Below are 17,958 nucleotides of genomic sequence, written 5' to 3'. Positions count from 1 at the left end.
GCAGTGCTTTTTCTTCTTGACTTTCTTCCAGACACTCTTTGTTCACAAGTGTATCTACACTGGCCGAATCAGGAGCCCGAAGAATGGATGTGCCAGATACTGTAATGCCACCGTGAAGGTGAGGCGTGTGTGTGTGGCCGAGGACCTCATCCAGGCCACCAAGGCCCATACAGAAGCCAGCAGGCTGGGCAGTTCTTAGGCCCCAGGGTCTGTGAATCAGAGGTTGCCAGTGGGAGCTTGACCACATTTTCCTGCAAAGGAAGCTTTGAACAGAGTTCCCTGCATCTTTGCATCCATCCCATGGTTCCTATGGCTCTTAATACAGAGCCCACACCCCTGACACTCCCCTGCCTGGTGCACACTCCCCTGGCGTGGCTCCACCTCATTCCCACCTCAGCACGTGTGCCTTTGCTAGTTCCTCCCTCAGAATGCTTTTCCAGGTTTTCTCGGGGCTGACTCATCTCTCAAGTCTCCATTCCACCATCGCTTCCTCTGTCACCGCCCAATCCACATGGCCCCCCAGTGTCCCCACACCTCTGTCCCCAGCCACCACTTGATAACAGCACTTCATTTTCCCAGCACATACCACTCTCTCAAATCTTTTTTTTAATTTATTATTTGTGTCTTCCCTGACTAGCTGGAACACAGGCTCCATGAGCACAAGCCCGTGTCTCTCTTGCTCGTACGGTGCCAGAGCCGGGCAGGCAGCCAGGGGCAGCCCTCAGGAGGTTCACGGTGAACTGATGGCTGAGCACAAGCCACGCTGTCATCCACCCGAGAAAAAGGCATTCTCCTGGGGAGGGGAGGAGGCCGATACTGTTTGTGATTGTAATCGAAATGAAAATGAATAAAATGAATTTCCTTTGAGGAACTGGCACTCTGCTTTGGATTCAAAAAGGCAACGTGCATTTTGTTTTTCAGATTCCAAAATGCTGCAAAGGCTTCTACGGGCCAGACTGCAACCAATGCCCAGGAGGCTTCTCGAATCCGTGCTCCGGGAACGGGCAGGTGATGAGGGCTGAGGCTTACTTTTTCACAAAGGCTGAGGTTGACCTGTGTTGTTGTTGTTCAGTTGTTCATCGGACTCTTTTCAACGCCATGGACTGAAGCACGCCAGGCTTCCCTGTCCTTCGCTATCTCCCAGAGTTTGCTCAAACTCATGTCCATTGAGTCTGTGATGCCAACCAACCATCACATCCTCTGTCGTCCCCTTCTGCTCCTGCCCTCAATCTTTGCCAGCATCAGGGTCTTTTCTAATGAGTCAGCTCTTTGCATCAGGTGGCCAAAGTATTGGAGCTTCAGCTTCACTATCAATCCTTCCAGTAAATATTCAGGATTGATTTCCTTTAGGATTAACAGGTTTCACCTCCCTGCAGTCCAAGGGACTCTCAAGAGTCTTCTCCAAAACCACAGTCCAAAAACATCAATTCTTTGGCACTCAGCTTTCTTTATGGTCCAACTCTCACATCCATACATGACTACTGGAAACACCATAGCTTTGACTAGACAGACCTTTGCCAGCAAAGTAATGTTTCTGACCTGTGTTAAGTCAAAAAAAGGATTCTTAAAACCATTAAACCAAGAAATGATTCAATGCCAGTCACGGTTCCCAGGGAACAAAAGAAACAGATGAGTTGCTAAAAGAACAGAAGATGTCTGCAGGAGAAGGAATCTTTCCTGGGGGAGTGGCAGGGGGCAGGGTGTCCGGCAAGGTCCCTTCTGGCCCGCTTTCCTTCTGCTGAGGGCATGACCTTGAACAACTCAGCAAGGCTTTCTGGACCCCACTTTCCTCCTGTGGGAGATAGAATTGTTGGCCTGTATTGATGTTCCAAGATTTTTTAGGATCAAAATTTTGTTATTCTTTAAAAAAAAAAAGAAAAACTGCTCAGTGAATGCTTTTTTAGCCCATCTAAAAACCTGGCTTAATGAAGTGTAAGAGCCAGAACCTGACTCATCTAGCATGGAGGCCAGGGCTGAACAAACAAAGGTAAAGAGGCTGTGGTTCGTTTGGGGAAATTATGAATCTGCACATATAAGAAATCCATGTCAAAAATATGCCTCTTTCAAGGGGAAGGAAAAACTGCCTGAACACCAAGGGGGACACCACACAGGCGAGGGTAATAGGGCGAAGCTGCTACGAATTAACCTCTGTAGCTGGGAGATCTGTTTGGGGCCACAAGCCCTATTGTGATGCATGTCAATCAATACAAATCTAACCTTGAAATTGCTGGAGAGCTAGGGGGAAAAACTCGCACACTGAAGGGACAAACTGCCATTTGGAGTCACATAGCTGAGCACGTGAGAATCTGCAGAGAAAGGCTGGCCTTCATTCTGAAGGTTGGAGGTTTATCAGTCTGACCCTTAAGCATTGTGTAGAGGTTCCAGCTGTGACTGGCCCCCCTCAAATGACTTCCTGTAAAGTTCTGAATCCTGGCTTGGGATTCCTATATGTCACTGTCTTAGCTTTGTACCTAATACCCACGGCTCCACTTTCCACAAGGGTTCCCAGAGAGTCATTTCAAGCAGAACTGAATCTGAGTCAAAGAAGCAGGTCAGGAAACAAGCATCCGGGACTCCTGGCCAGGGGCAGGGGGTGGGAGGTGTGCTGTCCTGACGGCCAGGGGCCCTGTCTTTGTTCCCAGTGCACCGACGGCCTTGATGGCAACGGGACGTGTGTTTGCCAGGATGGCTTCCGAGGCACCCAGTGCCAGTTCTGTTCAGACCCCAGTAAATACGGACCTCGGTGTGACAAAAGTAAGTGTCGTTTCCAGAGCTGCCTTCTGCTCCTTAGCCAGGGTCCCCATGGCTCTGTGGTGCAATCCTGGTGTTGGGTGCCCCTTGGCTTGGTGGGTGCCCCTATCACAGGGCAGTTCTTAAGCCCTTGGGTCCCAAATGCTAGCATGTGCCAGGTTGCTGAGCCCCCTCACAGAGCTCTGAGATAGAAGGCCTGAGTGGTACCCTGGGGATTTGCATCTCTTAACAAGTGCCCTGGGATGTCAGCACCACTGACCCAAGAGCACCTTTAAAAACCAGTCATGTAGGGTTTCCCATGTACCTGAACTGATCATGGACTTCGTAGCAGCACACAGCCTCCCCACCTTTCAAGCAGTCGTCTTCCGTCAGCTCCTCCCTTTGCTAAATGTGTGGCCTTGGGTTAGTTAGGCCTCCGTTTCCTCATCTATAAAATGAAAGTCATATCGGTAACTACCTCATAAGGCTAGTACAAGTTATAAATGGAAAACACTTGCCCGAGAACAATGCCTGGCACCTAGTATGCACTACCAATATTATTATCTGTTATTGTTATTCTTATCTATTATTGTTATTCTTATCTATTATTGTTATTCTTATCATCTATTATTGTTGGCACTGTTGCCGTTATGCTAAGTTCAGTGATATAAATGTCAGGAAACTCAGAGAACATGTAGAAAGTTCTACAGTACTAGGTATTGAAAAATATACAGCTATATAATCTTAGAAAATACATTGTTCTTAAAAATAATACAATGTGAATATATAAGTATATAAATAAAAATATACATCTCTGTGTATCTAAGCTAAGATTAGAACTCGCTGGGGAGAAAAAAATGGCTTCCTTGGTGGCTCAGTCGGTAAAGAATCTGCCAGCAATGCAGGAGACCTGGGTTTGATCCCTGAGTCAGGAAGATCCCCTGGAGAAGGAAATGGCAACCCACTCCAGTAACCTTGCCTGGAAAACCCCATGGACAGAGAAGCCTGGCAGGCTATAGTCCATGGTTCAGAAGAGTCGGACACAACTTAGTGACTACACCACCACCACCACCAAGCTGAGATCAGAACTTGATGGGGAAAAAAAATGAATAGTTCAGAGCTTGCTGTGGAATCAGACCAACATGAAGTTAAAGCTCCATTCTGAAACTTACTGGCTCTGTGACCTTAAAGGAATTCCCTGGTAGTCCAGTGCTTAGGACTCCGTGCTTTCACTGCTAAGGGCATAGGTTCTATCCCTGGTCAGAGAATTAAGTTCCCATCAGCCACGTGGCACAGTAAAAAAAAAAAATCTGAGACCTTAGAAAGAGTCTCTCACTGAAGCTCAGTTTCCCCATTTATAAAACGGAGACAATACTGTACCCACTTCGTAGGTGGCTGATTAAGTTGGATCATAATTGAGGACTATAGCCCAGAGCACGTACCTAGCAAGTAATCAGTGAATGAAGCCGTTCTTACTACTATCACTGCTAACTCCACTCATCTGTTACAGAACACACAGCCCCTCTCCTCTCTTACTGTATCTGATTTTCACAGCTACCTCTCAAGAGGGATGGGACACCAGAGCCCAGCAGAGTCAGGGCTGCCGATCCTAGTCCAATGCTCTTTTTGCCAAATAAGGTTTCTGAGGGGAAAGAAAATAGGGGCTTATTCCAAAGCCTGTTGATAGAGGCATTTTTATGAGGCTAGCAGGCAGGATGCTAAGGCTGGGAAAAGACTGGTAGGCTTCCTGCTCCAAAGCCTCTCGTCCAGGTTTGTGACTGCCCACCACCTCACACTGGGGAGCTTCCTCTTCTTTCTGGGGTCTTGTTCCTTGCTAACTAAGCCCTGACTTTCATAAAAGTTTATGGAAAGTCTTTTTTGTTTTAAATCTCTTCCAGCCCCCACTCACTATGTTTCTTTTTCCTGGATGCTGGCTCCAAGCCCCCACACTAATTCCTCTCCCCGCAGTCCCTTCTGGGGCAAAACCACAGATTCCTTCATTTCTGATCATATTCAAACCCCCAAATCCTTGCCACCTGCCTTTGAGAATCTCTAGAGTGTGAGCCTGACTCTGATAATTGCTGCTTTTGCAGCAATTTTTAAATATTTGTAATCAAAAGCAAAATCAGCAGCTAAGATGATAACAGGCAGGCGGAAATGCCAGTCGATTTACTGATCTACTGTTAGTGACTCATGGTCACTAACTGGAATGGAAGTTGAAGGTCTGAGTTCAAGTCCCTGTATGGGAAAGTACCAGCAAGTTAGGCAAATTAGACCATCACCTCTCTGGGCTCAGTTTCCTCATTTTGAACATGGGAATGGTAAGAGTACCTACCTCTTGAAGCTGGTGACTATGAATGAGAGTGGTTTGGTTGCTAAGTCATGTCTTTGTGACCTCATGAACTGTAGCCCGCCAGGCTTCTCTGTCCATGGGATTTCCCAGGCAAGAATACTGGAGTAGGTTGCCATTTCCTTCTCCAGGAGATCTTCCTGACCCAGGGATCAAACCCAGGTCTCCTGCATTGCAGGCAGATTCTTTTACTGCCTAAGCCACCAGGGAAACACCGTAATTGAGAGGGTACAGGTTGAAGACTGGTTCAGTGCCTAGAACAAGGTCAGTGTGCAAATACTGGCCATGAGTGGCACTGGTCTGCTATGATAGAGTGGAGAACAATACATAAGCCGCACATCAGAGGCTGTGCTGGCAGGAGAAATCACTTCTGTTTACTCCAGAACATCTTCAAGAGAAGGCAGAAAATGTCAGACTAAACTCTCCAACAGGAAGTAGGTGAAAATTGAGTTCCTTGGCCTCTTTCGTTCATCACACTCCCCCTCCCACTGCACCGCACACGCAGACATACACAGCAGTACCGAGGTCGAGCTCTTCTCTCTGAAAGCTGTCCTGGCACAGGGACAAAGATGCTCCCAGAGTCTTCCCAGGCTCAGCCACCAGTTCTGTCCTGACAGGAGTGAGGAGATGGGGGTTGAAGATGGGGGACTTCCTCTGTGGCCCATGTGCCCACTGCTAAGCTTGTCCCCAAGCCCTGAATGGCCCTTTTCCTTCTCCCTCAGCATGTCCGTGCATTTTCGGAACGTGTGATAACAGGATTGACAGCGACGGCGCCTGCCTTCCTGGGAGCTGCAGGAACGGCTCTGCGGGGAGATTCTGCCACAAGCAGACCTCAGCCTGTGGGCCCTACGTGCAGTTCTGTCACATCCATGGCACCTGTGAATACAGTGATGGAACGGCAAGGTAGGCGCAAGGCAGGCGTGCCACCCTGTTACCTGCAGACAGACCCAACCCATGTCTAACTTCTCCATAAACAAAGGCCTATTCTCTCCAGCTGCCAGCATGGCTTTAGTGGAGAAAAGCTCAGACTGAGATGGGTTCAAACTGTAGCACTTCCTACTTTTGAAACTTAACCAGCTGTGTGACCTTGGGCAGTTACTTAACCTCTCTGAGCCTCACTTTCCTCATCAGTACAATAAGGGTGATGTTGCATACCTGGCAGGGCAGTTGTGGAGGTTAGATCAACTGAATGCCCAAGCACCCAGCACCAGGGCTAGTACATCATAGGTCTTCAGTCATGGAAACTGCAATAATTACCATCACTCAAGTAAAAGAAATGAAGATTTACCCACCAACTTTCCAACCCTTTAAAATCTCTTTTACTTCCTAAGATCATTAATAATAACTCCCATATTAAAGACATCTTACAGGAAAACTGGGTCTTTGGATCACCAGTTGATGTCTTAATGTTGTCTAAACTATCGCACAATTGCACTCATCTCACATGCTAGTAAAGTAATCCTCAAAATTCTCCAGGCCAGGCTTCAACAATACGGGAACCGTGAACTTCCTGATGTTCAAGCTGGTTTTAGAAAAGGCAGAGGAACCAGAGATCAAATTGCCAACATCCGCTGAATCATCAAAAAAGCAAGAGAGTTCCAGAAAAACATCTATTTCTGCTTTATGGACTATGCCAAAGCCTTTGACTGTGTGGATCACAATAAACTGTGGAAAATTCTTCAAGAGATGGGAATACCAGACCACCTGACCTGCCTCTTGAGAAACCTGTATGCAGGTCAGGAAGCAACAGTCAGAACTGGACATGGAACAACAGACTGGTTCCAAATAGGAAAAGGAGTACGTCAAGGCTGTATATTATCACCCTGCTTATTTAACTTATATGCAGAGTACATCATGAGAAATGCTGGACTGGAAGAAACAAGCTGGAATCAAGATTGCCAGGAGAAATATCAATAACCTCAGATATGCAGATGACACCACCCTTATGGCAGAAAGTGAAGAGGGACTAAAAAGCCTCTTGATGAAAGTGAAAGTGGAGAGTGAAAAAGTTGGCTTAAAGCTCAACATTCAGAAAACGAAGATCATGGCATCCGGTCCCATCACTTCATGGCAAATAGATGGGGAAACAGTGGAAACAGTGTCAGACTTTATTTTTTGGGGCTCCAAAATCACTACAGATGGTGACTGCAGCCATGAAATTAAAAGACACTTCCTCCTTGGAAGGAAAGTTATGACCAACCTAGATAGCATATTGAAAAGAAGAGACATTACTTTGCCAACAAAGGTCCATCTAGTCAAGGCTATGGTTTTTCCTGTGGTCATGTATGGATGTGAGAGTTGGACTGTGAAGAAGGCTGAGCGCCGAAGAATTGATGCTTTTGAACTGTGGTGTTGGAGAAGACTCTTGAGAGTCCCTTGGACTGCAAGGAGATCCAACCAGTCCATTCTGAAGGAGATCAGCCCTGGGATTTCTTTGGAGGGAGTGATGCTGAAACAAACTCCAGTACTTTGGCCACCTCATGCGAAGAGTTGACTCATTGGAAAAGACTCTGATGCTGGGAGGGATTGGGGGCAGGAGGAGAAGGGGACGACAGAGGATGAGATGGCTGGATGGCATCACCGACTTGATGGACATGAGTCTGAGTGAACTCCGGGAGTTGGTGATGGACAGGGAGGCCTGGCGTGCTGCGATTCATGGGGTCGCGAAGAGTCAGACACGACTGAGCAACTGAACTGAACTGAACTGAACATATGCAATGGGCTGGGGGGAGGAAAGTCAGAGAAAATTTTCCTCTCTGGGAATATATGGTTCAAAAGCAGCACCTACACAAAAAAATTTCCTGGAAAATGCAGACCTGAGGAATTCTTGGCCTCATTTTTGCAGCACTTTTCTTAATTTGGGCTTCCCCTGTGGCTCAGCTGGTAAAGAATCTGCCTGCAGTGCAGGAGACCTGGGTTCAGTCCCTGGGTTGGGAAGATCCCCTGGAGAAGGAAAAGGCTACCCACTCCAGTATTCTGGCCTGGAGAATTCCATGGACTTTATAGTCCATCACGTCACAGAATCAGACACTGAGCGACTTTCACTTTTCTTAATTTGGAGTTGCCTAGTTAAGTGCATCCATCCCTGTTTATGGCCAACCTCCCCCACCAGTCTGCAGGCGGCATAGGGAGAGACTGGCTTTGCTCCTCCATGGTGGTACAACAGAAATGCATCTCCCTAAGGGCTTATATGGACTTCCCTGTGGCTCAGACAGTAAAGCATCTGCCTGCAATTCGGAACACCTGGGTTCAATCTCTGGTTGGAAAGATCCCCTGGAGAAGAGAATGGCCACCCACTCCAGTATTCTTGCCTGGAGAATCCCATGGACAGAGGAGCCTGGCAGGCTATGGTCCATAGGGTCGCAAAGAGTCGGACACTACGGAGCAACTAACATTTTCACGTTCACACATAGCTTTATAAAGATGTTAAACTCATTTTCCAGATAAGGAAACAGGCTCCCAAAGGTTAAGGGACTCACCCAGGGTCCCACAACCACTGAAAGGTGGGGCCTGGATTCCCGGCCAGCCGTGTCTGACTACAGAGCCAGGAGTGGCCATGACCACTATGCCATTTGCTCCCCTCATAAGGGCAAAGCGTCAGAGTGCTGAGCCATGAACCCGTCCACCTCTAGCTAGCTGGTCTTTTGGGGAGTGGGGTGGGGATAGTTGCTACTTATATTTCTGGGGCTGACTGTGTGCTCACTCTTCTTTGCAGCTGTGTTTGCAAACCAGGATACGAAGGAGATGGAAGCTTCTGTGTGGAGATGGACCCTTGTTCAGGATCAATCCCAGGGGGCTGCAGCCGCTATGTGAGTGTTGCCCTTTATCTCCAGGCTGCCGGGTGTTTTAGGAAATCCTGAAGGAAGGCCTTCCAAAGGCAGTGTTGAATGACTTCCTGGCATGAGGCATATTTGCTTGAACCCTGCATTTTAAAGATGGTGCCAGGTGCTTTCTGTGACCCTCCACTTCTGAAATCCATGTGTGCTTGGGGTCCAGGACTCTCGGGCTCCTAAAAATACAAACAGAATCAGATAGTTTAGATCATTAGTCATAAACTTGTGATTCAGACGTTACAACTTACAAGTGACTTTCATGTAACATGATCTCATTTGCTTCTCTCACCAACCCAATGAAACAGATGTTGTTTATTGCCATTTTACTGATCAGGAAACTGAGGCTCGGGGACATCAAGTGACTTGCCTTAAGACCTATTGGTGTCAGCGGTGTACCCCAAACTGACCATCACTTTCATTAATAACTCTGGAATATCACCACCACCACCTAGCCAAGGTCACCTCCATTCCTTCCCTACAGTTTAATAACTGCTGTCCCTGCTGCTTCTCTATAGCCACAGCCAGAGTGGATCAGATCCTGTTTCCCCTGCATGCTGAAACCCCTTCGGGAACTTGCCCTGGCTCTGACGGTGAAATCAGGTGCAAGTGCCTTGCCCAACTCCAGACTCCCTTTGGACAAGCCTCACCCACTCAGCCTCATCTGCACAGCTCTCCTTGCACTTCTCACTCTGTCCTTCAGCCTCCTGGTGTGGTCATCCTGAAAGGCCTGGAACTCGTACAGATAGGAGCTTGGGTTAAAACATCCTATATACCTGGGTTTATGCCCCTTTATGGCTGTGTGACCTTGGGCAAGTCACTTAGCTCCTCTGAGCCTCAGTTCCCTTATCTGTAAATAGAGATAATCACAGTACCTTTCTCAAGATGAAGGCTTACACCTGCAAAACATTCAGAACCATCCCTGACTCAATAAATGGCAGTGATGTTAGCAACGCTGGCCATTAGCTGGCCAACAACAAGGCAATTTGTTCTTTAAATCATCTTAGCTTTTCCGTCGATCTCAATGCAAGTGTGTATTTTAATCATTTCCTTTGTACTCCATGCAAATATATACCTCTTCAGGGGACCTCTGAAAATCTTTCTTTTGCACTTAACGATCATGTGGCTGGCCTGGGGTTTCAAAGGCTTTGTTGCTGCTTTTCCTCTTGTAGGCAGAATGCATCAGAACTGGCAGGGGGACCCACACCTGCGTATGCCGTGAGGGATGGACCGGGGATGGAAGAGATTGCTCAGAGATCAACCCTTGCTTGCTGCCCAGTGCTGGCGGCTGCCACCACAATGCGACCTGCTTGTATGTAGGCCCCGGGCAGGTAGGCGTGATTAGGTGGAGGGCAAAGCGGAAACACGATTCCTGCAGTGGATTTTCTTTTTTTCTCTAAACACAGAAGTACTCTGGCTAGAACTTACTGCAGCTCTTTAATCATTTGTAACAGTGGGAAGGAGTTAATTGTCACAGCAAACCTATGACTAGGCAGTTATTTTCTTTTACCTTTTGATCCCATTCACCCACACCCCACCTCTGGCAGCCACCAATCTGTTCTCCATATCTGTGAGCTTGGTTTTGTTTGATTTTTAGATTCCACATATACGTGAGATCATATGTTGTTTGTCTTTTTCTCACCTGTTTCACTTAGCATAGTGTCCTCAAGGTCCATCCATGATGTTACAAATGGCAAGATTTCACTCTTTCTTTGGCCGAATAGTATTCTAATGTATACATACACCACATATTCTTTATCCATTCATCTGTTGATGGTCAGTTTGGTTGCTTCCATGTCTTGGCTATTGTAAATAAAGCTGCAATGAACATGGGGGTGCATATATCCTATCAAGTTAGTGTTTTTGTATTTTTCAGATAAATATCCAAAAGTGGAATTGCTGGAACATATGGTAGTTCTGTTTTTAACTTTTTTGAGGAAACTCCATACTATTTTCCACAGTGATTGCACCAATTTGCATTCATATCAATAGTGCACAAGAATTCCTTTTCTTCACATCCTCGCCAACACTTTATTATTTCTTGTCTTTTTGATGATAGCCTTTCTTGCAGATATGAGATGAGATACCTCATTGTGGTTTTGATTTGCATTTCTCTGATTATCAGTGATGTCGAGCATCTTTTCATGTACTTATTGGTTATCTATATGTCATCTTTGGGAAAATGTCTGTTCAGATCTTTTACCCATTTTTTTAAATTTGGTTGGTTTTTCAGGGATTTTTTTTTGTTTTTTTGGCTGTTGAGTTATATGAGTTCTTCATATATTTTAGATATTAACCCCTTAACAGATTATGATTTGTAACTATTTTCTCCCATCCCATAAGTTTCCTTTTCATTTTATTGTTGCTTTTCTTTGCTATACAGAAGCTTTTTCATTTGATGTAATCCCACTTGCTTTTTTTCGCTTTTGCTACCATACAGGTACTATTACATAAAAAAGAAGACTGAGGCATGGAGAAGTTACATACTTTGCTCATGTTACACAGAAACCAAATTGTGGTGTGAAATTCACACCCAGACAGTCTGACTCCGGAACTTCCCTCTTGGTCTTCCCTTGATCTCACTCTGTATTTCTCCATAACACTCTACAGTTTGTTGATCACTTTCACTTAACCTCATTTAAGGGACACTGAGGCAGAATGAGCTACTTCTTAGAAATTAATTTCGCTCCAAGTGAGGTGATGACAGTGTATCATGACTGTAGCCATGAAGAAGTCCTAATCATAAAAGAACTCACTGCATTCTTATCTCTTGCCAACCATTTGGCCAACAATTCCATTCATTTTGGACTCACCAGAGTTGCCACATTGCACTTGAGGAAGAAAAACAATTTCTTGGTATCAGTATTAGTTTGCTAAGACTGCCGTCACAAAATATCACTAACTGGACGTCATAGAGCAACAACACTGTATTGTCTGACAGTGTGGGAGGCTCGAGGTCCAAGATCGTGGTGTCAGCAGGTTTGGTTCCCTTTAAGGGCCGTGATGATGAATCTGTTCCATGCCTCTTGGTGTCCTTGGCTTACACATGCATCACCCTGATCTCTGCCTTCATGTTCACATGACCTTCTCCCTCTGTGCCTGCCTATGTACAAATCTCCCCTTTCTGTAATGACACCAATCATGCTGGATTAGGGACCCACCTTACTCCAGTGTGACCTCATCTTAACTAATTCATATTAACAATCCTTTTTCCAATAAGGTTACATTCTGAGTTGCTGGGAGTCAGAACTTCTACATAAGAGTGAGGAGGTCTGGAGAGGGACACAATCCAACCTGTATAGTATCTGTTCCCTTCTGTCTATCATCCTTTCTACAAACAAATATGAAAAACTTCTAATGGGGGTGATGGAGGAAGAGAAAGGACTTTTTAGGGTGTTACGTAAGAAATAAAATAGGCTGATTCTAGGATTGCCCTCAGTAATGTTACTAGTTGCCTTGAAATCTTGTAGATATTCCAACTAGGCAAAAGTCCTAATTACCATGAATGTTCATTTTAAAAGACAGACCATGTTGGGGTCAATATATTAGTCTTGGGGGTGCAGGAAGGTGCTACCCCAAGAAGATTAAACACTCTTGTTGATAAGGTCTTGCCCTAACTTGTAAAGTTGTATAGATGAGCATATATTTACATATATAAATGAGCATATATTTACATATAAGATACCCAATTTACCTTATAAAGCATATACAGCAAATAATACTTAAACCCTTAAAGATGAAAATTCATAAATAGAGGTTCTGTTCATTTCTTCTCACAACTTAGTGGGTCATCTTGTATCACCTCTAAATGTAACCACTCTCTAGACCAGCCCCTCAGTAAACCTCCTCCAATCAAAAGCTCCTGCTTTCCCACCTCCGTTCTTTTTTCTCTAACATGTGACCTCAGTTTGCATGGACTCCCCACTCCCCCCACCCTCTCTTAAGGTCCATCCACACCACACTTCCCAGAAGAATCTTCCCAGCTCATCCCCCCTCCTCTGAACAGCTCTGGTCTTCATCACAGAAGCATCCCATGTGCCACTTCATCCATAAAACTTACAGCATCTCTTGTTTTCCAGTGTTTGTTAAAGATCGGATTCTTCTTACTTACTTGGTATGCTTTGTCCTCCTCGCTTCAGAGAAAGCAGCTTCAAGGTTCATTGCTGGTTCCATAATGGTCACTCAGTACCTCTGTTGAAATGATTACTTCTTTTTAAGTTGAGTTTTTTAACTTCAAAATAATGTTGGAAGACATTTGGGAATAAAAGTGAAGAGAAAAATTAACACCATTCACAGTGTACCCGCAGTCACCATTTGTGTGCTGATGTATTTTTTCCTTCTGGTCTTTTTAATGCAGAGGTTTTTACTTTCCTCTCCATTGTTGCAATCCATTACATTTTTGTTTGGTTCCTGTTCTGTACTTAGCACACACATTTCCCCATTTTGTCATACAAGCCATCACTATCATATTTAATAACTGCGTGATCGGGGCCGCTGCTTCCTTGTAGTTTGTATGCTACACAAAGTATCCAGCCTATGGGGCAAGCCGGGGCTGAAACCCAGCCTGCACCCTGCTCGCCAAGGTGTGGACCCTGGTGTGGACCCAAACCTTCCCAGAAGAAGGGGGGCATTTTTTTTTTTGCATGATGAAACTGCCTGCCTGCTGAGCCACTTGCCATGTGTTGTTCACGTAGAGATGGTACCTTCCTTACTCAGATCTGCCTGCTCAGAGGGGATGACTGTTCAAAATTACACAGTGTGCCTTATAGACCAGCAGTGGCCTTGTGCGTGGATTTCCACTAAGTGGATGCCTCATAACTTACTTCATCTTTCCCTCTTAGCTGAAGGGGCCAATTTTTTCAGTGGAATGTTCTTTAGGGTCTCTCTGAGATAAATCTCCATATGGTCCCTCTAGGGTAAGGAATTCAAAAAAGAAGTAACAACCAGCAAGAACCTACTGTATAGCACAGGGAGCACTGCTCAATGTTATGTGGCAGCCTGGATGGGAAGGGAGCTTGGGGAAGAATGGATACATTTGTCCCTATGGCTGAGTCCCTTTGTTGTCTACCTGAAACTATCACAGCATTGTTAATCAGCTCTGCTGCTGCTGCAGCGGCACTTCAGTCGTGTCCGACTCTGTGCGACCCCATAGACAGCAGCCCACCAGGCTCCGCCGTCCCTTGGATTCTCCAGACAAGAACACTGGAGTGGGTTTCCATTTCCTTCTCCAATGCATGAAAGTGAAAAGTGAAAGTGAAGTCGCTCAGTCGTGTCCGACTCTTAGCGACCCCATGGACTGCAGCCTACCAGGTTTCTCCATCCATGGGATCTTCCAGGCAAGAGTACTGGAGTGGGTTGCCATTGCCTACTCCAATACAAAATTAAAAGTTTTAAAACCTTTTTAAAGGTCTTTTAAAAAGGAAAGTAACAAGGAGCTTTAGACTGGGAAATGTAACATAGAATGCGGAGACCAATAGCTCTGGAGTCAGAGAGTAACAAAGACATTACTGGTGTTCTCTAAAAGGGTCAAACAGCTATGGTTTCCATACTTCATTTCTTGGTGCTGTGAGAGGGCAAGGTATGAAAGTCTGTTGTTTTCAATAGTCTCTTTTACTTTGCTCTTTGAATTACAGAATGAGTGTGAGTGCAAAAAAGGATTTCAAGGCAATGGGATTGACTGTGAACCAATAACATCATGCTTAGAACAAACTGAGAAATGTCATCCACTGGTGAGTTACTTGATTTTTCTCATTAGTACTTTAAAACAATTACTTGAGAAAGAAAGAAGTTTGGATTATTTTTTACCTGGGCCCAGTAATGAACAAAATCTCTCTTACTCCCAAAGGGAGTCCCTAAGTAGAATGTGAGTAATTATTGCAAATTTCTCTCCATTCCAAAGCATGGAAGAATCAACACACAATTGCCAGAAAAGATTCCCAGATAAATCTGAATTTCAAATAAATGACAATCCTTCAGGACAAGCAGGACCCAAATATTATATCAGTTCAGTTCAGTTCAGTTGCTCAGTCGTGTCCAACTCTTTGCAACCCCATGAATCGCAGCATGCCAGGCCTCCCTGTCCATCACCATCTCCCGGAGTTCACTCAGACTCACGTCCATCGAGTCAGTGATGCCATCCAGCCATCTCATCCTCTGTTGTCCCCATTTCCTCCTGCCCCCAATCCCTCCCAGCATCAGAGTCTTTTCCAATGAGTCAACTCTTCACATGAGGTGGCCAAAGTATTGGAGTTTCAGCTTTAGCATCATTCCTTCCAAAGAAATCCCAGGGCTGATCTCCTTTAGAATGGACTGGTTGGATCTCCTTGCACTCCAAGGGACTCTCAAGAGTCTTCTCCAACACCACAGTTCAAAAGCATCAATTCTTCGGTGCTCAGCTTTCTTCACAGTCCAACTCTCACATCCATACATGACCACTAGAAAAACTATAGCTTTGACTAAACGGACCTTTGTTGGCAAAGTAATGTCTCTACTTTTCAATATGCTATCTAGGTTGGTCATAACTTTTCTTCCAAGGAGTAAGCGTCTTTTAATTTCATGGCTGCAATCACCATCTGCAGTGATTTTGGAGCCCAAAAAGATAAAGTCTGACACTGTTTCCACTGTTTGCCCATCTAAACAAAAAATTATTCATGACTTATCTAAAATTCATTCTTGGTATTTTTATTTGCTAAATCTGGCAATTCTAAATCAACAGAATAGTTGAAAGGGTAACTAGATTCTCATTTTGAATGTCATAACAGAGTTTAACCCAAATTACTGGTGAAAATGCCCATTCAAGGATAGGTTGAGCCTTGTGTCTAAATTAGGGAAAAGCAGGCACAGATGTTAGAGCTGGTCATGGTCATGTTTTTAAGAGAACATCACTAAGCACCCAGCATCAAAACCGATGAAAACACTTAATCACAATGCTTTGGGTTGCAAATAACAGAATCCACAAAAATCAACTTAAGCGAAAAAGGAATTTGTTGGACACATGCCCCAAGGGTAGCTCCATAGGCAGGAATTACAAAACTTCCCAAGGGCTTAGAATCAGGATCAAGGCAGCTTTTTCCATCAATCCTCTGAGACCACACAATTTCTCATTTTGCTATTCTCTGTGCTTTTACTTTCTCTGTATCTGTCTCTGTCTCGTTCTCTCAAATTTAAGTGCAGTTTTTTGCATCTTGGAATATCTGACTCCCCATTCTTAGAGGGCATCTACCAGTGATGCCCACTAACTCAACAGCATCCCATGTCCTAATTCTTACTCATAGGAGAAAGGATCTGACCAGGGTCTGGACCAGAAAGGTTCCAGCCCAGCTGGGTCCAGGTGTCCACATATGAGCCAGTCAGTGCTTGCCAGGGAGTAGGATGACATGAGCAGGACTACCAGACCCAGCCCTAGTATATGTGGGGAGGTGGGTGATTTTCAAAGAAGAAAAAATGGGAGATGTCCCTACAGTATCTGTTACCCAAGAGTCATAAGAGCACTTCACAAAGCTGAAGAAACTCCAACAGTCTTAATTTAAGGCTGACTAAGCCCTGATATTCCAAACATGATAGGTTATTGGAACTTCCACTTCATTCCAAGCTGTGGAAGAATGAGCATAGGGTTGCCGATAAAGTGCAAGACACCTAGTTAAATTTGAATTTCATATACACAGTGAATTCTTTTCCAGCACAAGCATGCCCCCAAATCGTATATGGGACATACGTATACAAAAGCCTCTTTGTTTGTCTGAAATTCACATTAACCATGTGTCCTGATTTCTGCTCACTAAATCTTGACAGGGATGAAAAGAATCTAATTGTGATTCCATAAGAGCTATACCAAACCTGCAGGAAGGGCTGAGGGCCTGTGGGTTACTTCTAGTAATCTTTCAGTCCTGAATTTCACTGTAGACAGAGCCCAAGTATTCACAGGTACATCTCAGATCTAATGCTTTACTTAGGAAAGCAGATCACTTCTCTCATCTCCTTTGTATCAGGCAACCTGTCAGCTTACTTCCTCCGGCATCTGGAGTTGTGTTTGCCAAGAGGGCTATGAAGGAGACGGCCTTCTGTGCTATGGAAATGCTGCAGTGGTAAGTCCTCTGAGAGCAACTTCAGGACAGAATCATAAAGACAAAAATCTTCCAGTTTAAAAGAAAAAGACAAACACTCTTGGCTAGGATGCCTTTAAAGTTCTCTACCAATCACGTGCTCCAGGAGATTCTGTCTGAAACAAGCAACTTCTCACAAATGGCATATGTGCTCTATGGGTCACAAATTTTCTACAAATTGGAGGGAGGGAACTTTTATTTGGCACCTTCTGTGTACCAAAGCAGTCTTGTCTTCTTTTTCTTGCCATTCTGCCTCTTTCCAGTCCCAGACTTCCCAAACGAGCAAATAACTGGCACCTGCTGAGTTCCTGGGCAATCCTGTCCAGGTTGTAGGCCTTCTATAGGTATCCAGAGCACGCTGTGCTTACCCTTATCTAGGGTATGTGTGTGTGCACCTGTATGCACCTTCTGTGTACCAGCATCTTACTAAATCCTTAACAGGCAGCCACACTTCATTTAAACCTCATCACAACCCTCTGGGCTTACGCTGTTATTATGCCCATTTTACTGATGAGGAAACTGAGAGCCTAAGCAAACTTTCCTCAGCTCACTCAGCTGTCTGTGTGCAGAGCCCAGCTCTTAACCATCAGCACAATCTGTCAATATAGGACACACCCCACTGGACTATCACCTCTGGAGGGCAGGTCTTTGTCATGTTTCCTACTTCATTCCTACTGTTCATAAAGATCTTTTGCAATGAGAAAGTAAGTTGGTGAATTTTCTCCTCACTCACTTTTTGCTCAGCTCACTGGCGTTTAGTTCCTGCGCCTCCTCTCAAGAGGAACCACTGGTCTCACAGTGCCAGGGCTGCGCCTGCCCTAACATGCTCTTTGATGGCTGCAGCATCTGACCATGGCCGCCCTGCTGTCAGGGTCCTTCCCACCCTTCACTGCACCTGTTTCTCCTCTTCATCCCATTAGGCCCATCTCCCAACACCCATACCATG

At 45.2% G+C, this 17,958-nt stretch overlaps 1 protein-coding gene across 1 annotated transcript in view; it reads left to right on the top strand.

Moving 5' to 3' along the window:
- STAB2 (stabilin 2) overlaps positions 1-17,958 on the top strand; it is a 172,033-nt gene that overhangs the window by 65,497 nt on the left and 88,578 nt on the right. The window contains exons 20-27 of the mRNA XM_027541952.1: positions 32-118; positions 922-1,008; positions 2,643-2,754; positions 5,803-5,983; positions 8,796-8,889; positions 10,083-10,241; positions 14,544-14,639; positions 16,899-16,994. Of these exons, the coding sequence (XP_027397753.1) occupies positions 32-118; positions 922-1,008; positions 2,643-2,754; positions 5,803-5,983; positions 8,796-8,889; positions 10,083-10,241; positions 14,544-14,639; positions 16,899-16,994 (912 nt within the window). The remainder of the gene's footprint in view (positions 1-31; positions 119-921; positions 1,009-2,642; positions 2,755-5,802; positions 5,984-8,795; positions 8,890-10,082; positions 10,242-14,543; positions 14,640-16,898; positions 16,995-17,958) is intronic.

The sequence above is a fragment of the Bos indicus x Bos taurus genome, chromosome 5 (genome assembly GCF_003369695.1).
Source record: "Bos indicus x Bos taurus breed Angus x Brahman F1 hybrid chromosome 5, Bos_hybrid_MaternalHap_v2.0, whole genome shotgun sequence".
NCBI lineage: Eukaryota > Metazoa > Chordata > Mammalia > Artiodactyla > Bovidae > Bos > Bos indicus x Bos taurus.
Note: the sequence above shows the minus strand (reverse complement) of the source record. Positions and strands in the feature narration are given on the sequence as shown.